This window comes from Schistocerca gregaria, chromosome 4 (genome assembly GCF_023897955.1).
Source record: "Schistocerca gregaria isolate iqSchGreg1 chromosome 4, iqSchGreg1.2, whole genome shotgun sequence".
In the NCBI taxonomy this organism is placed as follows: domain Eukaryota; kingdom Metazoa; phylum Arthropoda; class Insecta; order Orthoptera; family Acrididae; genus Schistocerca; species Schistocerca gregaria.
The window spans coordinates 653968851-653989190 of NC_064923.1; the positions used below are offsets into that span (position 1 = coordinate 653968851).

The 20340-nt window shown below is 39.6% G+C and overlaps 1 protein-coding gene across 2 annotated transcripts in view; it reads right to left on the reverse strand.

Annotated features, from left to right (window-relative positions):
* LOC126267396 (probable Dol-P-Man:Man(7)GlcNAc(2)-PP-Dol alpha-1,6-mannosyltransferase) overlaps window positions 1–20340 on the reverse strand; it is a 134227-nt gene that overhangs the window by 54418 nt on the left and 59469 nt on the right. For both annotated transcript variants that reach the window (XM_049972597.1, XM_049972596.1), the window contains exons 6-7: window positions 15582–15726; window positions 8633–8859 (exon numbers count right to left, since the gene is read on the reverse strand). In XM_049972597.1, coding sequence (XP_049828554.1) covers window positions 8633–8859; window positions 15582–15726 — 372 coding nt within the window. The remainder of the gene's footprint in view (window positions 1–8632; window positions 8860–15581; window positions 15727–20340) is intronic.

Below are 20340 nucleotides of genomic sequence, written 5' to 3' on the forward strand. Positions count from 1 at the left end.
CCTCGACTGACATCTCTGCCTGAACTCTTTGCCTTTACAAATGTCTGCTTGTGTCTGGGTACGTTCGGATGGATGTGTGTGTGTGTGTGTGTGTGTGTGTGTGTGTGTGTGTGTGTGTGTGTGTGTGCGAGTGTACACCTGTCCTTTTTTCCCCCTAAGGGAAGTCTTTCCGCTCCCGGGATTCGAATGACTCCTTATCCTCTCCCTTAAAACCCACATCCTTTCGTCTTTCCCTCTCCTTCCCTCTTTCCTGAAGACGCAACCGTCGGTTGCGAAAGCTAGAAATTCTGTGTGTTCCATCACAGCGGGACCCACCTCCTCTTCCTCAAAAGCACCCTCTCCAAACCTTTCAGGAATTTCTCACTTCCAGCCTTGCCTCTCAATCTTTCTTGAAAAACCTTAATCCTACTCCCAACATCACCACAGCCGAAGCCCAGGCTATCCGTGATCTGAAAGCTGACCGATCAATCATCATTCTTCCGGCTGACAAGGGTTCCACGACCGTGGTACTTGATCGTCGGGAGTACGTGGCTGAGGGACTGCGTCAGCTTTCAGACAACTCCACATACAAAGTTTGCCAAGGTAATCCCATTCCTGATGTCCAGGCGGAGCTTCAAGGAATCCTCAGAACCTTAGGCCCCCTACAAAACCTTTCACCTGACTCCATCAAACTCCTGACCCCACCGACACCTCGCACTCCTACCTTCTACCTACTTCCTAAAATTAACAAACCCAAACATCCCGGCCGCCCCTTTGTAGCTGGTTACCAAGCCCCCACAGAATGCATCTCTGCCTATGTAGATCAACACATTCAACCCATTACATGCAGTCTCCCATCCTTCATCAAAGACACCAACCACTTTCTCGAACGCCTGGAATCCTTACCCAGTCTGTTACCCCCAGAAACCATCCTTGTAACCATTGATGCCACTTCACTATACACAAATATCCCGCACGCCCAGGGCCTCGCTGCAATGGAGCACTTCCTTTCACGCCGATCACCTGCCACCCTACCTAAAACCTCTTTCCTCATCACCTTAGCCAGCTTCATCCTGACCCACAACTTCTTCACTTTTGAAGGCCAGACATACCAACAATTAAAGGGAACAGCCATGGGTACCAGGATGGCCCCCTCGTATGCCAACCTATTTATGGGTCGCTTAGAGGAAGCCTTCTTGGTTACCCAAGCCTGCCAACCCAAAGTTTGGTACAGATTTATTGACGACATCTTCATGATCTGGACTCACAGTGAAGAACAACTCCTGAATTTTCTCTCCAACCTCAACTCCTTTGGTTCCATCAGATTCACCTGGTCCTACTCCAAATCCCATGCCACTTTCCTTGTCCAATGGCCAGCTTCACACATCCGTCCACATCAAACCCACCAACAAGCAACAGTACCTCCATTATGACAGCTGCCACCCATTCCATATCAAACGGTCCCTTCCCTACAGCCTAGGCCTTCGTGGCAAACAACTCTGCTCCAGTCCTGAATCCCTGAACCATTACACCAACAACCTGAAAACAGCTTTCACATCCCACAACTACCCTCCCGACCTGGTACAAAAGCAAATAACCAGAGCCACTTCCTCATCCCTTCAAACCCAGAATCTCTCACAGAAGAACCCTAAAAGTGCCCCACTTGTGACAGGATACTTCCCGGGACTGGATCAGACTCTGAATGTGACTCTCCAGCAGGGATACGACTTCCTAAAATCCTGCCCCGAAATGAGATCCGTCCTTCATGAAATCCTCCCCACTCCACCAAGAGTGTCTTTCCGCCGTCCACCTAACCCTCCTAACCTCCTGTTTCATCCCTATGAAATTCCCAAACCACCTTCCCTACCCTCTGGCTCCTACCCTTGTAACCGCCCCCGGTGTAAAACCTGTCCTATGCACCCTCCCACCACCACCTACTCCAGTCCTGTAACCCGGAAGGTGTACACGATCAAAGGCAGAGCCACGTGTGAAAGCACCTACGTGATTTACCAACTGACCTGCCTACACTGTGACGCTTTCTATGTGGGAATGACCAGCAACAAACTGTCCACTCGCATGAATGGACACAGGCAGACAGTGTTTGTTGGTAATGTGGATCACCCTGTGGCTATACATGCCTTGGTGCATGGCCAGCACATCTTGGTACAGTGTTACACCGTCCGGGTTATCTGCATACTTCCCACCAACAGCAACCTATCCGAACTCCAGAGATGGGAACTCGGCCTTCAGTATATTCTCTCTTCTCGATATCCGCCAAGCCTCAACCTCCGCTAATTTCAAGTTGCCGCCGCTCATACCTCCCTGTCTGTCAACAACTTTTTTGCCTCTGTACTTCTGCCTCAACTGACATCTCTGCCCGAACTCTTTGCCTTTACAAATGTCTGTTTGTGTCTGTGTATGTGTGGATGGATATGTGTGTGTGTGCGCGAGTGTATACATGTCCTTATTCCCCCTAAGGTAAGTCTTTCTGCTCCCAGGATTGGAATGACTCCTTACCCTCTCCCTTAAAACCCACATCCCTTCGTCTTTCCCTCTCCTTCCCTCTTTCCTGATGAAGCAACCGTTGGTTGCGAAAGCTTGAATTTTGTGTGTATGTTTGTGTGTCTATCGACCTGCCAGCGCTTTCGTTTGGTAAGTCACATCATCTTTGTTTTATATATATATATATATATATATATATATATATATATATATATATATATATATATATATATATTAAAAACAAAGATTCCAAGACTTACCAAGCGGGAAAGCGCCGGCAGACAGGCACATGAACAAAACACACAAACACACACACAGAATTACGAGCTTTCGCAACTGGCAGTTGCTTCGTCAGGAAAGAGGGAAGGAGAGGGAAAAATGAAAGGATGTGGGTTTTAAGGGATATAAGATTCCAAGACTTACCAAGCGGGAAAGCGCCGGCAGACAGGCACATGAACAAAACACACAAACACACACACACACACACACACACACACACACACACACACACACACACACACACACACAGGATTACTAGCTTTCGCAACCGATGGTTGCTTCTTCAGGAAGGAGAGGGAAAGACGAAAGGATGTGGGTTTTCCTTACCCTCTCCCTTAAAACCCACATCCTTTCGTCTTTCCCTCTCCTTCCTGAAGAAGCAACCATTGGTTGCGAAAGCTAGTAATCCTGTGTGTGTGTGTGTTTGTGTGTTTTGTTCATGTGCCTGTCTGCCGGCGCTTTCCCGCTTGGTAAGTCTTGGAATCTTTGTTTTTAATATATTTTTCCCATGTGGAAGTTTCTTTCAAATAGTGTTTGTGATAGGTTGCAACCTTGTCTAATAACTTAATCTGTCAAAACTTGTTTAGTTAGATTTCTATCCCTTTCCTTAAGTTCAACTGGAAACTAAGTTGAATTTGTAATTACTAAGAGCAATGGATTATAATTACCTTTTTTCATGAACTGAATAGGCCACAAATATGGAATCAAAAACCTATATGAGCCACACAAAACTCTCTACTGCCAATAACATTAAACTCATTGGCCACAGTACCTGTTCAAAGGCAAAAGATCTAACTGTGCAGTATCAGATACTAGATGTGGCAGATGAAAGAGTAAAACTAGTGGCTACTAATTATTCTTAGTCAGTGTTTATACAATGCTTTCAGTCATAGCTGAGATGCCATTGATGAGATTAATTTTGGGAAGAACATACAAACAATTTGGACAGAGTAGTACAGTAAAAATGGAGTAGTTAACAGGTATTTTGCTATGCTAACAGAACAAAATTTCAGTCGAAGTAAACTGGATTTTGAGTTGGAATCTAAATATGACACTTAGCAAGATGAAGAGAGGATGTGACATTCTTATGGTAGTCAGGGCCAGTTTGAGAACACATTTTCGAACAAGTGCTCCCTCCTTCCCCCTTTTCTCTCTTACACTTTCAGCCGTGTCAGTTTTCACAACTAATTGCGATATGCATTGTATACAAATCTAGCATTTTACTTGTTTCCCTCTCAGCTTGGCACCACAAGCAACCACTACTAAATATGATGCATCCTGTATAGAAATCTAGCAGTTGTGGTGCCCCTCTCAGCTTGGCACCCTAAGTGGTGGCAGCCTGTACCTCAGCCTTAAGTCAGCTCTGATGGTAGCACAACAGGGCAATGAATTGTAGTACTGGAAAGATTGGAGTGCAGTGAGCCCGACTTCCAAACTACAGTGAAAATGTTACTAGTACAAGGAGTTCTATTGCAAAATTTCTCTACAAGAGATTTTAAAAGTTATGCAAATAATTAAAACAGCAGATTTTTGGCAATTAAGACATTCATTAATTTTCCTTTGAAAATGTTTCTCTTACTTTGTCTGCTTGAGAAATAGTTCGTCCAATGAAATACAAGGCAATTAAGTTTCTTTTTACAAAAATTTATCTATCAGAAATAATTACAGGTAATGAGACACAAAGCATCTCAAGTAACCATGGATGAGTGAAATTTTTTATAATTTTGTGTTTGCAGGAGGAATGAAGGCATCTTGGATCCAAAAAGTAAGAAGCACACCAGGCAGGAGTAGTTGGTGCAATTTAAAAACAAACAAATAAATAAAAAAGAAAGTGACTGTTGGTGAAGTTGACTTTGGAGCAAGGTCTAATCAAATAATTTTTTAAAAAAAAACCATTTTAAGTTTGGGCTTGTTTGACACCCTGGACCGCATCACAGAAGTACTGCATACTGCAGATGAACCTGCTTCATTAAAAGTTGCTTCCAAGACATAACTGTGTATATGGGTAGCATACATAAACTCTTCATAATAGATGGTCCAATAAAATTATTAGGTGACATCAAATTATATGTGCCAAAGGCAAAATTTCCCTTAAATCTGTGCATAATAGAAATTGACTGAATTTTGAGTATGCTTGCCTGCTTGTGCCATTGCTTCATCCACTTTTAAGCAAATATATAAAAAAATAATAATAATAAATGGTTCACATGGCTCTGAGCACTATGGGACTTGACTTCTAAGGTCATGAGTCCCCTAGGACTTAGAACTACTTAAACCTAATTAACCTAAGGACATCACACACATCCGTGCCCGAGGCAGGATTCGAACCTGCAACCGCAGCGGTCACACGGTTCCAGACTGTAGCACCTGGAACTGCTCGGCCACCCCAGCCAGCCCACTTGGAAGTATCCAGTGAAGAGATTATCATCTGATTGATTTCAAAGGGGCTGAAAAATTTCATGCTGTGTAATTTTTGTGACTGCTGTCTGAAGGACATGGAATCAATTATATTCTTTTAGAACATCCAACACTATATATTGGAGTAATTCTTATGGCTGACATGAGGAGTTTTGCTCCAGATGAATTTTGAGAAGTAATATATCTTGACATGTGAAATAATGCCTATTTGGTAACGTTAAGGGCAGTAACAACACACAGAAAATATTAACATAATCATAGGTCCTTCAATTGACCACCCGATTCTCCTCCTGGTGCAACCAAAAACTTTAAAGAAAATCTCAGTTCACTATACATAAGTTCCCTAATGATATTGCAATAATTGCAGGAGACTAATTACCCAACAATCAATTGAGATAATTATAGTTTCGTTAGTGGAGGACGTGACAAGACATCCCGTGAAACGTTACTAAATTAGCTGCACAGATAGTTCAGAAACCCATTCATGATGGAAATATAATAGATCTAATGACAACGAACAACCTGAACTCTTTGAGGAAGTCAGAGTACTCCATAAAGGATATAAAACAAATCATACAGCTGCAGATAGAGAGATGCTGAATGAAACTTGTGTGACAGTCAAAAGATCAACGCATGAAATCTTCATTGATTACTGTAGGGGAAAACTCTCAAATGATCTTTCACAAAACCCAACAATATTTTGGTCATACATAAAGACTGTTAGTGGCACCAAAGTTCGTGACCAGTCACTCACTCATGGACGAGACTGGAGCTGAAGTTGAGAGTAACAAGCAAAAGCAAAAATACTTAACTCTCTTTTGAAATGTTTCTTTACAAAGGAAAACCCAGCAGAAGTGCCCCAATTTAAACCTCGTACCACTAAAAAGAGGAGTGAAACCAGTATTATTGTCATTAATGTTGGAAAACAGCTGAAACTGTTAAAATTGAACAAAGCTTCGCATCCCAATGGAATTTCTATCAGATTCTATATTGAATTTTTGGGTGAGCTAGCTCCTCTTCTGACTATAATCTATCTTAGATCCCTCAAACAAAAAATGGTGGCCAGTGGTTGGAAGAAAGCATAGGCAACACCCATCTACAAGACGGATTGGGACCCACAAAACTACCATCCACTATCTTCGACATTGAACTGTTGTAGAAACTTAGAACATATTCTGACCCTCTACATATCACACCCACAGGAATTGTGAGAATAAGATTAGATCAATTACACCACACAAAGAAACATTCAAACACTCATTTTTCGCATGCTCCGTACGTGAATGGAACAGGAATAATCCCTAATAATCAGTTCAATGGGACACCCTCTGTCACGTACTTCGCAGTGGTTCGTAGAGTATAGGTATAGATGTAAATCACTTTGAACTGTTTCCTTTTGTTATGTAGGCCCAAAAATACACTGTAATTACAACTGATGGCCACTGCAAAGGAAAGTGATGGAAATACTGCTAAGAAATATTTATAACTCAGTTCCGGGATTTTTAGAATTTTGGGCAACTATAGAATCTTTCCATTCACTGAGTCACTTTTGTAAGTTTCTACTGGCAGAGGAGTACAAATTTCACGTCTACTGAAGCTTCGCCTAAAGGCAATGTCACATTCGATAACATTAGGGCTATAGGGAGGATGGAAGACTCTTAAATGAAATAATATTATGGAAAGGGTAGGTGTGTGTGTGTGTGTGTGTGTGTGTGTGTGTGTGTGTGTTTGGGCGCGCGCGCTATTTTTGACAAAGGCGTTGTTGGAGAAAAGCTTATTTTGCGATATTCTTTTGGAAGCATCTCTGCTATCTGGCGAGTTGCAACTATCCTTTCCATAATATTGTTAAATTCCAACTAGATTTTCCATTGTTTGATTCTTACATGAAATAGTTAGAACTAATTTTTGAGCATTTTATTGAATTAGTGATGTCATACTTCAGGTATCTGTTGCCTGGTCTCAACATGGGATGGGTGGTTTTAAGCAAGTCTCAGTCTTGAATATGCATTGATCCTTGCACCAATTAGAACTATCCATTGTTGTGAACGAAGAATGAAACATTTCAACACTACCATCGTGGCAAACAGTAACTTATTTCCTTGGCAGACCAAAACTCTCAGACTTCTGAGGGATACTCACAGAGTTTGGTTTCTAAAGTAGTAGAATTTACAAATACTGTATTGTACTTGCACTAGATGATGATGATGACTGTGTTATATGCATACATTCAGAACTATCTCAGGCTTTCGGCACTCTTCACCATGTAATTTTGCTAAAGAAGCTTGAATAATTAAGGATAGAAGCAGCAGCACATGAGTGGATTAAATTGGGTACAGAGTGCAGACAGAACAGGTCTCAAATGAAGTTTGTTTCACAACACACTTATCAGATACAAAACACATTAACGTAGAGGTCTTCAGGGTAGCATCTTATGAACATGACTGACCTTTTTATACATCAACAAATTTCCAAACCCTGTTAAACATGGAGAAAAAGACAGCAGCATTGTAATCACAGATTAAGTACCAGAAACATGGTAGAGAAATGGACACAAAAACACCATTAACGTCAGACTACTGATGATAAATAATGCAGTCAAATTAAACATAGATGATAATTCTACAGTGCAGTGCAGCAAATACAAAATTTTGAGAACAAATGTTGACTGCCAGGCAAAGTGGAACAAGCATATTGCAAAAGAGAATGTCATTAATATGTTATTTGCTTGTATTTTTGTCACCAGTGTGAAGCACAAAATGTATCATAGCTACCTATTACTCATGATGTAAATAAAATGTCTGCTTGTGTCTGTGTATGTGCGGATGGATATGTGTGTGTGTGTGTGTGTGTGTGTGTGTGTGTGTGTGTGTGTGTGTGGGCGCGAGTGTACACCTGTCCTTTTTTTCCCCCTAAGGGAAGTCTTTCCGCTCCTGGGATTGGAATGACTCCTTACCCTCTCCCTTAAAACCCACATCCTTTCGTCTTTCCCTCTCCTTCCTGAAGAAGCAACCATCGGTTGCGAAAGCTAGTAATTCTGTGTGTGTGTTTTGTTCATTGTGCCTGTCTGCCGGCGCTTTCCCGCTTGGTAAGTCTTGGAATCTACCTATTACTCAATTATACATTCAGTTCTTGTCAATGGAAACATTTCTTGGGGATCAAATGGAAAAAATATGAACATTATTTTACAAACAATAGGTAGGATGACATCCAGATTTAATCCACATTTACCAGAAGAAATAAATAAAAAGTTCTAAACAATGTTTTTAACCAGTTAATCAAACTGTACAAACAGATCTTACACACATAACCAAAACTAACATATATTAAAAGGCAGTTAAAGCACAGCTCATTCAAAATGGCGAAACTGCAACAATGAGTAATTAAATATCTATTTGTCAGACTATAATATATCTTTACAGTAAAAGCTAGCCAGAATTAAAGTATTATTACTTACATCCTGTGACATGCACTAGCCGCTGAAATGTTCAGAAAAGGAAACACATATATTATGAATCTCAGTTCCTTGTGGGGAAGAAAAGAGAAAAGGAAAACAAAAACTATGGCAGGCAATACTAGCTTCCTGACCCTCTCATCATAATATGCTCCTATGGGAACAAGAAAAACAGAAAATGCCATTGCTCGTGGAATTGCAGAGTAGAAATACCACAGAAAAGGTGATGTCTGAAATTATTATTAAGGAATACTGTTAAATTCTCAAAAATACATATTTTAGTTTGTTTATTGTGTAACTACCAAATTTGATGACCCAATGTCATTGTGCTCTACTATTCTATCTACATTCATTTACACTGATTTTCTGATCCAAATTCAATCCTCCAGCATAAAAAATTAGGCAAACATCTAGTTTCAAGGACCTTCTGTTTCCTTCAAAAATTACTTATTGTCTTTTGTGTAGACAAAAAGAAAAAAAAAAGAAAAGAAAGAAAAAACACAAACAACTTTTTACTCAGTGTGTAAATAATTACCACCACCTCCCAACAGTCTAGCGTAGCTTGTCAACTCTGAAATTTTCTCACTTTTGAATGTATTCCAAGAAGTTGTTCTATACCTCATCTTTATAATGTCATCACATTATCATTACTTTTATGTGAAATTCTAACGTTTGTGACTATCTTATTGGACGAAAAATGCAGTATTTTATCATAAGAGGTCAAGATCTTCACATCCTCTGACTGGCCAAACAGATGGAAACTTTTATGTGAAAAGGGTGCCTTATTGCTCAGATTATATTTCTCATATCCATAAATGCAGATTCAAGCATTATTTTAATATCTTATTGTTTTTAGCGCTAAGTCCATTTAATGTGGACTCCTTTAACATGTTGACAACCACATGGTCACTGATGGACAAAGCCATTTCTCATGCAAGATGTCAGGTAAATGCCAGTAGCCCTATGCTCTAGTCTCTTTAGATGAGGAGTATCCAATGAAACTGAGAGACAATTGTGACTTGTTGACAAAATGTACAATGTACAAGCCACATGGCCTGTAGATTAAAACTTGGCTATGTGAGAGGATATCAGCTGAGTCTCTGTCATCATTGTGGCATCTCATATAGGGTAATTTTTCCACCTTGTACAAACTCTATGGATTGATTGATGAGAGGATATGGAAAAAGAGTTCTAATGAATTTACCTCCGGAAATGCATGGTTTTCTTGCTAGAGACCATTTATTCAGTCATACTTTGTTACAGAGACTTGGGGCTAATATGTGCTGTACATGCAGCCACTGTTACAGTATGCATGGTTTCCACCTAGAGGATGGTACTGTTCCTCATACATCATTCCCTAGCACCCTCTATCCCATAGTAATTGGTAATGTTGTGTCCAATTTACTTCTCTTGCCGACTCACCTTGTAGTGGATGTGATACAGCATGTACATAATGGCTCAGTATTGAAATCGGGAACTTGCCAACATGGTGTTCACTTACAGAAAGGCAAATGGCAACAGGCGGCGGGCAGCAAGGTTGTATCAGGAGACCTATCCCCACCGACAACAACCACAGCATTCAAAGTTTGCAACAGCATTCTGCCGTTAGTTTGAAACAGGATCATTTCAGGAAGCAGGAAATCATAAAGGACATACCCGAAATGTTCAGACACTAGACCTGGAGGAAAATGTGATTAACACAGTGGAAGGTGACTGCCATGTCAGTACCAGGCAATTGGCCTGCCAGTACAGGGTAAGCCAGATGACCGTGTGGAACATTCTCCATGACAACTGTTATTACCCTTATCACTTACAGCTTGTGCAGGACTTACTAGCAACAGACGTTCCACATCTGGAGCAGTTTTGCCACTGGTTACTTCACCAGGCAATAACTATTCTGGGATTTGTGCCATCCATCATATTCACAGATGAGGTCACCCTTACGAGGAGTAGAATCTTCAATTTTCATAACAGTCACCTGTGGGATAGTACACAGAACTCCAGTGGTATGGTGACAGCGAATCATCAGCATCAATGCAGCCGGAATGTATCGGCCGGGATAATTTGCGACTGTATTTTGGGATCAGTCTTCCTTCCACGTCACCTAACAGGCCAAACTATCAGAATTTATTGTGGGTGACTTTGCCTCTCCTGCTGGAAGAAGTGCCATTGATGATTCAAACGGTTATGTGGCTGCTACATGTTGGTGCTCAAGCCCACTTCACTGTTAATGTCCAGATGCATCTCAATCATGGCCTGCTCATTCAGCAAATCTCAACCCGTGCAATTTCTGGTTATGGGGCCATCACAAATATGTCTTGTATGCAGAGCCCAGTCCAGATGTGGAGATGTTGGAGCAGTGTATTCAAGCTGCCTTTGACACTGTTTGGATGCATCCTGGCCGATGTGAACTTGTGAGATAGAACATGCTGACAGCATGTACACACATGCATTGAGGTGCATGGAAACCATTTTCAACTCATACTATGTGGGCATGTATATATGTCCAGCTACACCGTTCCCCAGGTGCTGTGGATGCATATAAGTGGGTTTTCCTACAGTGCTATCAATGTCTGAAAGCATCCTGAGCCACTGAGTTCTCACTCCTACAGACGAGTTACTTCTATATCTCAGTGAATAAAAAAGTTTTGAGTATTTATCATACAACAAATGTGCCTCATTGTATTTTATCATTTGCAGAAAACCTTTGCTTCAATATTTTGAATTGTTTATGAGCTATGACAACTGTTATTACATGATTTGCGATACGCAAGGACACGACTGGATGCGTGACCGTTCTTTGGATATAAACCAATAACTTCAGGCTGAAATGATATATAGTTCTGCTCTCAATTTTACATAAAATCTTGATATCTTATCTACATTTAACTAACTGCAATGTATGTTCTACAGTTGCTCTGAAAAGGATAATGTCTTGTTTATTTGTCTGACAACCACAGTTGGATGATAGTCTCTTTTAGAAATCTGAGGGTATATCCTTGTTTCAGATATCATGCACATTATGTGGAAAAATGTTATCAGTGTTGGTTCTCCCAATTATCTTAAAAATTCTGAAGGAATGTTATCTGCTCTAAGTGTCTGGTTTCAATTTAGGTCTTTCAATGCTTTGTGAAATTCTTGTTGCAGTATCCCATCACCAATCTAATCATCATCATCATCATCTAAGTCCTCTTCTCTATTTATAACACTGCCCTGAAATGTCTTTCCCTTATGCATTCCTTCTACATATTCTTTTCACAATTTAGCCATCCTCTCTTTGCTTCTGAATGTGAAACATTATTTCCAATGTTTCAATGCACGCACAGAAATGAGATGGTACATTACATAGAATATGTTCCTCAACATTATCTGCCACTGCAGTGCTATCCAGCACCAACTGTTGGTTACATCTGGTGTGCAAACCACAGAGTTTGTTTATGAAAGTGGACACACAAAATAGTTACATTAGCTTAGTTACCAATCACCAAAGAGTGACTATTGTGCATTGTTACTTTTAACAGTATACTAATATTGTTGTTCTTTCAAACAGTATATTAACATTGTTGTTCTTTCATTCTGTCTATTAAAATACAAATTGGCTCCCCTGTCCATATGTTAACCAAGTTGCTCTGTCTTGAGTATACACTGTACTGAATTTAAGGGAATCAGAATGTGAAGTAGATAGCTGTCTTGCAATTCCTGGTTCATGTTTCTTGATCCATTCATAAAACTGAACAAATTCACTCCTTAATGGAAACTTCTCTTATAAAGACATAACTGGAATACTCCTGAATTAAATTAAAGCCCAAAAAACTTTCAGAAAACAAAGGTGAATAAAAAGATATTTAAGCAAGACTCAAACCTGCAACTTTACAGTTCACAGATCACATCTCATTCACTATACTACATTTGGTATATATATTTGTCCATGTTCTTTATCTTAAGTTGTTCCAGAAGTTTTAATTACAGATATGGTATTACCCGACATTTGATAATAGAAAATCTTATGGAAAACAACAGGTTTTTGATAAATGTTCAATGTGCCGGTGCCTTTAAGTGGCATACTTTCATAATACATGAGTTATAATATGAAAAGCATGAATACAAAGAGCCTTCAATGACTGATATGTCATTTTATTACAACAAATAGTACCAAAAACAATGTGTTTTTGAGATATCCTCATTGTGCCAGTGCTTTGAAACAGCATACTTTCATAGGTCGTACATTATAACTTAAAAAGACATAAAATATGGGCTTCAATTGCAAAGGATGAAATTCAGTATGGTATCTTCTACATTAAGCTTGTGATGTAAAAAGTGATATTACATTCCAATTGTCACCTCCTTCTCCTCAAAGCCAAAATCTGATGCATCTTATTCTGCCTTTCACACTTAAGAATGCTACGCAACATGAAATTCCAAACTGTGATGTCACAAAACTGTACCATCTGTTGTTTTCTATCTACATAAATGGCTTTCTATTAACTTTAAAGGATGGTTAAAAAAACTTTAACATCTGCTGATTACACACTTATGAAGGATCTACACTCAACTCTACCAGAAACAGTTCAGATGATAGTTGAACAGGCCTAGAATTGATTCCCAATAAACTGTTTAATTCTTAAACTCACAAAGACCCATATTATACAATTTCAAATAAGTAAAAATGAGTTACTAGCACCAGAGCTAGACACAAATGACAATACACTCAATGAAACACTGTCCATAAAAATTTTTGTGGGTCTAGCTGGGTAACAAGTTAAAATGGACACAAAACATAAATAGGTTTATAACTCTGACATCGGTCTGCTGTATTATTTTGGAACATGTTTTATGCTTATGTATTATGATATTTCTGGAAACCAAAAATCTTCTCCATAGGTATTAATGTGTGTCCCAAAAACAATGATCATGTGAAATCCAGCTTGCTCTGTTCATCCAAGAGACCGAAATACAGTAGATACTGGTGCCCAGGTTGATGCCACATTCCTTGAATTTCGGAAGGTGTTGGATACTCTTCTGCATTGCTGCCTAACGAACAGAACATGGCCATAGGGAATATCAGATCAACTATGTGACTGGACTGATGAGTTTCTCACAAACAGAACATTGGCAACATAGAGAAATCTTCAGACTCAAAAGTAATGCCAGGCGTATGCCAAGGAAGTGTTATAGGACCATTACTTTTCAGAATTTGTATAAAGGACCTAGTGTATAACATCGAGAGTTCCATGAGGCTTTTCGTGGATGATGCTCCTGAATACAGAGAAATCACACTACTAGAAAACTGTGGCAAAATGCAGGAAGACTTACAGAGAATTGACACTTGGTGCAGGGAGAGGCAGTTGACCCTCAACCTAAGCAAATGTAACATATTGTGCATAAATAGGCAGAAAGACTCATTACTGTATGATTATGCTATTTCAGAACACTCACCGGAAGCAGTCACATCCATAAAATACCATGGAGTAAGTGTATGGAGCAATTTAATAAAAGAAACATACCACGTAGAATTGATTGCATGTAAGGCAGATGCCAGACTGAGATTCACTGGAAGAATCCTCTGGACAAGTTGTTCACCCACAAAAGAGCTAGCTTACAAGACCCTCATTCGATCAATACTTATTGCTCACCAGTCTGGGATCTGCACTAGATAAGATTGGCAGAGGAAACAGAGATCCACAGAAGAGCAGCATGGTTTGTTACATTCACTTAGTACATGGGAAAGTGTCACAGAGATGCTCAGCCAATTTCAGGGGAAGATGCTGAAGAGAGGCATGCTGCATCATGGTGTGATTTATGGGTAAATTCCAAAGGTCTATGTTCCTATTAGAGTTGTCAGTCTATTGCTTCCTCCTATGTATGTCTCGTGAAAAGACCATGCAGGTAAAATCAGAGATATTCAAAGCCTACACAGAGGCTTACCAACAATCGTTCTTTCCATGAAACATATGAAACTGGAACAGGGAAGAGGGGAAGTGAGACAGGTACAAAATGTACCCTATGTCACATGCCATAAGGTGGCATGTAGAGTGTAGATGTAGAATCACGCAACTCAGCTGAGGATATTTTGCTCTTAGAAGTATCTCCCATTGTGTTGGCATAAACATTAGCAATTTTACTTGTTATGTTATTGAATTATCTTCTCGGAAACAACACCTTACGTAAATAATGTATTTACTCAAAATAAGTAATAACATATAGATCTGAGGGTTCCTTGAAGATATTGGAATTCTTACACTTACATCCTAGTACATTTTCTGCTCAGTGATTTTTGTTGCTGGAAATAGAAATCAGTCTTAATTACAATAAAAGACACAAAAATAATTTTTTGCAGCATTTGCTTCCTTATTTACAGTTCACAGAGAAAAGGTGGTTCCCATCTAAAATAACACAAGAAACTACGAATGCTTACAAAAATACACTGTTGTAAACAAAAATGTTAAAAAGAGATTAGGGAAAGGTTAAAAAAAGAGGGCAAGTCACAGACCTATCCTTTATGAGAAGGGACCACACTCCTTCCCTTCCCTTCCCTTCCCTTCCCTTCCCTCCCCTCCCCTCCCCTCCCCTCCCCTCCCCTCCCCGCCCCTCCCCATGCCCTTAATTGTGAGAAAAAGGGGAGAAAAGTTTCTCCAAAAGCTAGGATAGTGTTGGGTACTTTTTCATATATCTATTAGCAGTGCTAAGTACTTTGCCTCTTCAAAGTACAAACCAGCTAGCAATTCTGTTTCGTAGTTTTTTAGAACTTAAATTAATTCAGAAAACATTCATCATAAAAATGTTTGAAGAGGAAATTATAGAAAAATATTTCGTTTTGATCAAGTCACTCAACCATCTGGGGCACTGGACTTAGGCAGCCACAGCAGAACAGTATAAGAGAAAAATCAACAATGACTATGAGAGCATTCTGAACATGATCCGAATGAAACCAAAGCATTAAAAAAAAGGATACACCCCATTCATGACTCTTATTCAGCACAGTATTGAAATATAAAACTTCTCCTTCTGGCCATAATAATCTGTTCCAAAATACTGAGTCAACTAACACTGACAGACTAAGAAATATTAATCCAGCCGGAACACCAATTTGAATGACCCTGTAAACAGAAAACAATTACTGTAACGGAAATAAAACATTATTAGCAAAGTACATATCACATGTGACAACTAGTATACAAAGGCATTTCTACATATCACTGCTGTAATGCTGTGGCAGTAGTAATGACAATAATAATAACAATAAAAATAATAAAATTCAGAGGCTAACATTGAGCTTCCAGAGTCTCTGAACTTGTTCCACGAAATAATAATTAAGGATCTATCAAAATTTTCACTGTGTCTTGAAGAAAAAAACAATGTTTGAAAGGCCAACAATCACCCACATTTATTTTCACAATTTAATTCTTCTAGTAATCATATGGGTTGATAAAAGGAAGAGATATTGGGATTTAGTGTCCTGTCGACAGCATCATTAGAAACTGAGCACAGGCTCAGACTGAGGAAGGGAATTGATATGTCCTTCACAAGGAAACCATCGAAGATTTCACCTTAAATAATACAGGGGACCTACTGAAAACCTAAATCTGGATGGCAGACCTGTCTTCCCAAATTCTAATCTAGTGTCTTCCCACTGTGTGACCCACCTCAGCTTGGACTGAAGGAGTCAAGACATTTAGATCACAGATGGAATGTGTCGTGCTAGTCAGATAGGACAATACCTCAACAGATGCACAACTGTTTCACAACAAACAGTCAAGACTTAAATCTCACGTAGGCTCACACTGTGCAATTTTCAACAAACAAAAATGACCAGTCAAAGAAAGCCATTAATGGTCATATCCTATGATAAGCTGTCTTTAGTATAAACTGATAGAAAACAAACTAATAGACAACAAAACAGAGTCAAGAAAAAGACAAATTAATTAAAAAGTTAGATTAAGCATGTCTTCCGTTTCAGCAATGGAAGGAGTGTGAACACTCTGAAGATAACCATGTGTCTTTAAAGACTTTACCCACAGAGTTCTTACACACACTTCCAAATACATTTACTTTGTACTTGTATCTGCTTCTCATAATATGAAAAATAAATGTTTCGTATTGACTGTAGCTTATACAGCCACACTATAAGACATACAGCAATAAAAATTTTCATTGTGCCTCTGCCTCTACAGTTAGCAATGGAGTTTTGGATTCCGATACGAATATTTTTCAACAACCTTCAATCATACATAAAGCAAGACATTGGAAATCATTACAAATTCTAAGCAGTGATACTTTATAACTTATTCATTCCACAAATTATCTGGTTACCTAGATATAAAGAGTTAAGAGTTCTGTTAGCTGGCTGAAAAGCAGTAATGCTCATTGCAAACAACCTCAGTCATTACAGATGGAAACAACAACAATTATGGAAAGGATAGATTGCTACTCACCATAAAAATGACATGTTGAGTTGCTGACAGGCACAACGAAAAAACTACTACACACAATTTTTTCAGCCAAATCCTTTATCAGAAAAGAGAAACATACATCCTTTTACTCCTCACTGCCAGAGAGAGCAATCGTTCGTGTGTGTGTGTGTGTGTGTGTGTGTGTGTGTGTGTGTGTGTGTGCGTGGGTGTGGTGGTTGAGAGGTGCTCGCTTGCATGAATGCGTATATGTTTCTCTTTTCTGATGAAAACTTTGACAGCTTAATGTGTAACAGTCTTTTTGTTGTGCACATCTGCAACTCAATATGTCATATTCATGGTGAATGGTAATCTGTTCTTTCCATAATTGTTGGTATTACAACCTGGACTCTCTGCTGTTAAATGTAAATGACAGTTATTCTTTGATAAATATCAATATATCCATATAACTGTAAAGTTAATATCACGGGGAAACAAGTAGGTTCTTAACATATATCTGAAGAAGCAGCAGCTTTCTTCAAATTAGCAGCTTTTCCAAGTTTTAAGTACAAATAGTACATAACAGCACAACGATATTTCATTGTTTATACAATATACAAATTTAGTTTCTGACAGTTTCTTCTCTTTCATGGATGTATACTACGACTTTTGTAACATACCTGATGACAGAATCTATGGAACATGATGAAAGTTCCGGTCACCAATGACTCTTCTTTATTGATTGCAATGTAGGAAATGTGCTCTCTCTGTTTAGATTGTGAGGTGTGAAATATTTGTTCCATGAAGTGTTGTGTTGCACAATGTTAACAGTATCAACAAATGATGCTCACCAAACACACAGTTAAATTTTATTAATAATTTGAGGGACTTCTGGATACATATACTGTGTTGAGAATATACCCAAAATTTATCAGATTTCTTTTAGTACCCGTGTGGATGACCTCACACTTTTCTTTGCTTAGTGCCAATTGCCACTTGTCGCACCATACAGAAATTCTCTTTTGATCATTTTGTAAATGGAATTGATCATCTCATGATTTTATTACGTGGTAAATTACAGCGTCATCTGCAAACAATCTAAGGGGGCTGTTCAGATTATCACCTAGATCATTTATGTAAATCAGGAACAGCAGAGGGCCTAGACACTACCTTGTGGAACGCCAGATCCACTTCTGTTCTACTCAATGATTTACTGTCTATCACTATGAACTGTGACCTCTTTGAGAGGAAATCACAAATCCAGTCACACAACTGAGACAATACTTCACATGCACGCAATCTGATAAACAGTCGCTTGTGAGGAGCAGTATCAAAAGCCTTCTGGAAATCTAGGAATATGGAATTGATCTGAGATCCCTTGTCAACAGCACCCATTACTTCACGGGAATACAGAGCTAGCTGTGTTGCACAAGAATGATATTTTCTGAATCCGTGTTGACTATATATCAATAAGTCATTTTCTTCAAGGAGATTCATATTGTTCAAGTACAGTATATGCTCCAAAATCGTACTGCAAATTGAAGTATATGACTGCTAAGAAAAGTGTTACTGTATCTGACTGGTACACCATCTGGACTGGAGGATTTGCATTTCTTAAGTGATTTGAGTTGTTTCGCAACATCTAAGATATCTACTTTTATGTCACTCATGCTAACAGCTCTTATGGTATCAAATTCTGGAATATTTACACTATTGGCCATTAAAATTGCTACACCACGAAGATGATGCAAAATTTAACCGACAGGAAGAAGATGCTGTGCTATGCAAATGATTAGCTTTGGCGCCGGTGGCGACACCTACAATGTGCTGACATGAGGAAAGTTTCCAACCGATTTCTCATACACAAACAGCAGTTGACCGGTGTTGCCTGGTGAAACATTGTTGTGATGCCTCGTGTAAGGAGGAGAAATGTGTACCATCACGCTTCTGACTTTGATAAAGGTCGGAGTGTAGCCTATGGTGAATGCGGTTTATCGTATCGCAACACTGCTGCTCGTATTGGTCAAGATCCAATGACTGTTAGCAGAATATGGAATCGGTGGGTTCAGGAGGGTAATACGGAACGCTGTGCTGGATCCCAACAGCTCCGTATCACTAGCAGTCAAGATGAAAGGCATCTTATCCGCATGGCTCTAATAGATCGTGCAGCCACGGATGGGGATGTTTGCAAGACAACAACCATCTGCATGAACAGTTTGATGACGTTTGCAGCAGCATGGACTGTCAGCTCGGAGACCATGGCTGCGGTTACCCTTGACGCTGCATCACAGACAGGAGCGCCTGCGATGGTGTACTCAATGATGAACCTGGGTGCACGAATGGCAAAACGTCATTTTTTTGGATGAATCCAGGTTCTGTTTACAGAATCGTGATGGTCGCATCTGTTTTTAGTGACATCGCGGTGAACGCACATTGGAAGCATGTATTCATCATCGCCATACTGGCGCATCACCTGGCGTGATGGTATGGGGTGCCATTGATTACACATCTCGGTCACCACTTGTTCGCATTGACAGCACTTTGAACAGTGGACGTTACATTTCAGATGTGTTTTACGACCCGTGACTCTACCCTTCATTCGATCCATGCGAAACCCTACATTTCAGCAGGATAATGCACGACCGCATGTTGCAGGTCCTGTACGGGCCTTTCTGGATACAGAAAATGTTCGACTGCTGCCTTGGCCAGCACATTCTCCAGATCTCTCACCAATTGAAAATGTCTGGTCAATGGTGGCCAAGCAACTGGTTTGTCACAATACACCAGTCACTACTCTTGATAAACTGTGGTATCGTGTTGAAGCTGCATGGGCAGCTGTACCTGTACACGCCATCCAAGTTCTGTTTGACTCAATGTCCAGGCGTATCAAGGCTGTTATTATGAGCAGTGGTGGTTGGTTGTTCTGGGTACTGATTTCTCAGGATCTATGCACCCAAATTACATGAAAATGTAATCACACGTCAGTTCTAGTATAATATATTTGTCCAACGAAAACCCATTTATCATCTGCATTTCTTCTTGGTGTAGCAATTTTAGTGGCCAGTAGTGTACTTCATCTTCTTTTGTGAAAGAATTACCAAAAACTGCATTTAGTGATACTATCATCGGTAATATTTCCACCACAATCGCGCAGTGACAGTATTGACTGCTTTTTGCCACTGATTTACTTTACATATGCCCAGAATCTCTTTGGGTTTTCTACCATATTTTGAGACAATGTTACATTGTGCAAACTATTAAAAGCATCTCGCATTGACATCCACACTAAATTTCGAGCTTCCATGAAATGTAGCCAGTCTTGGG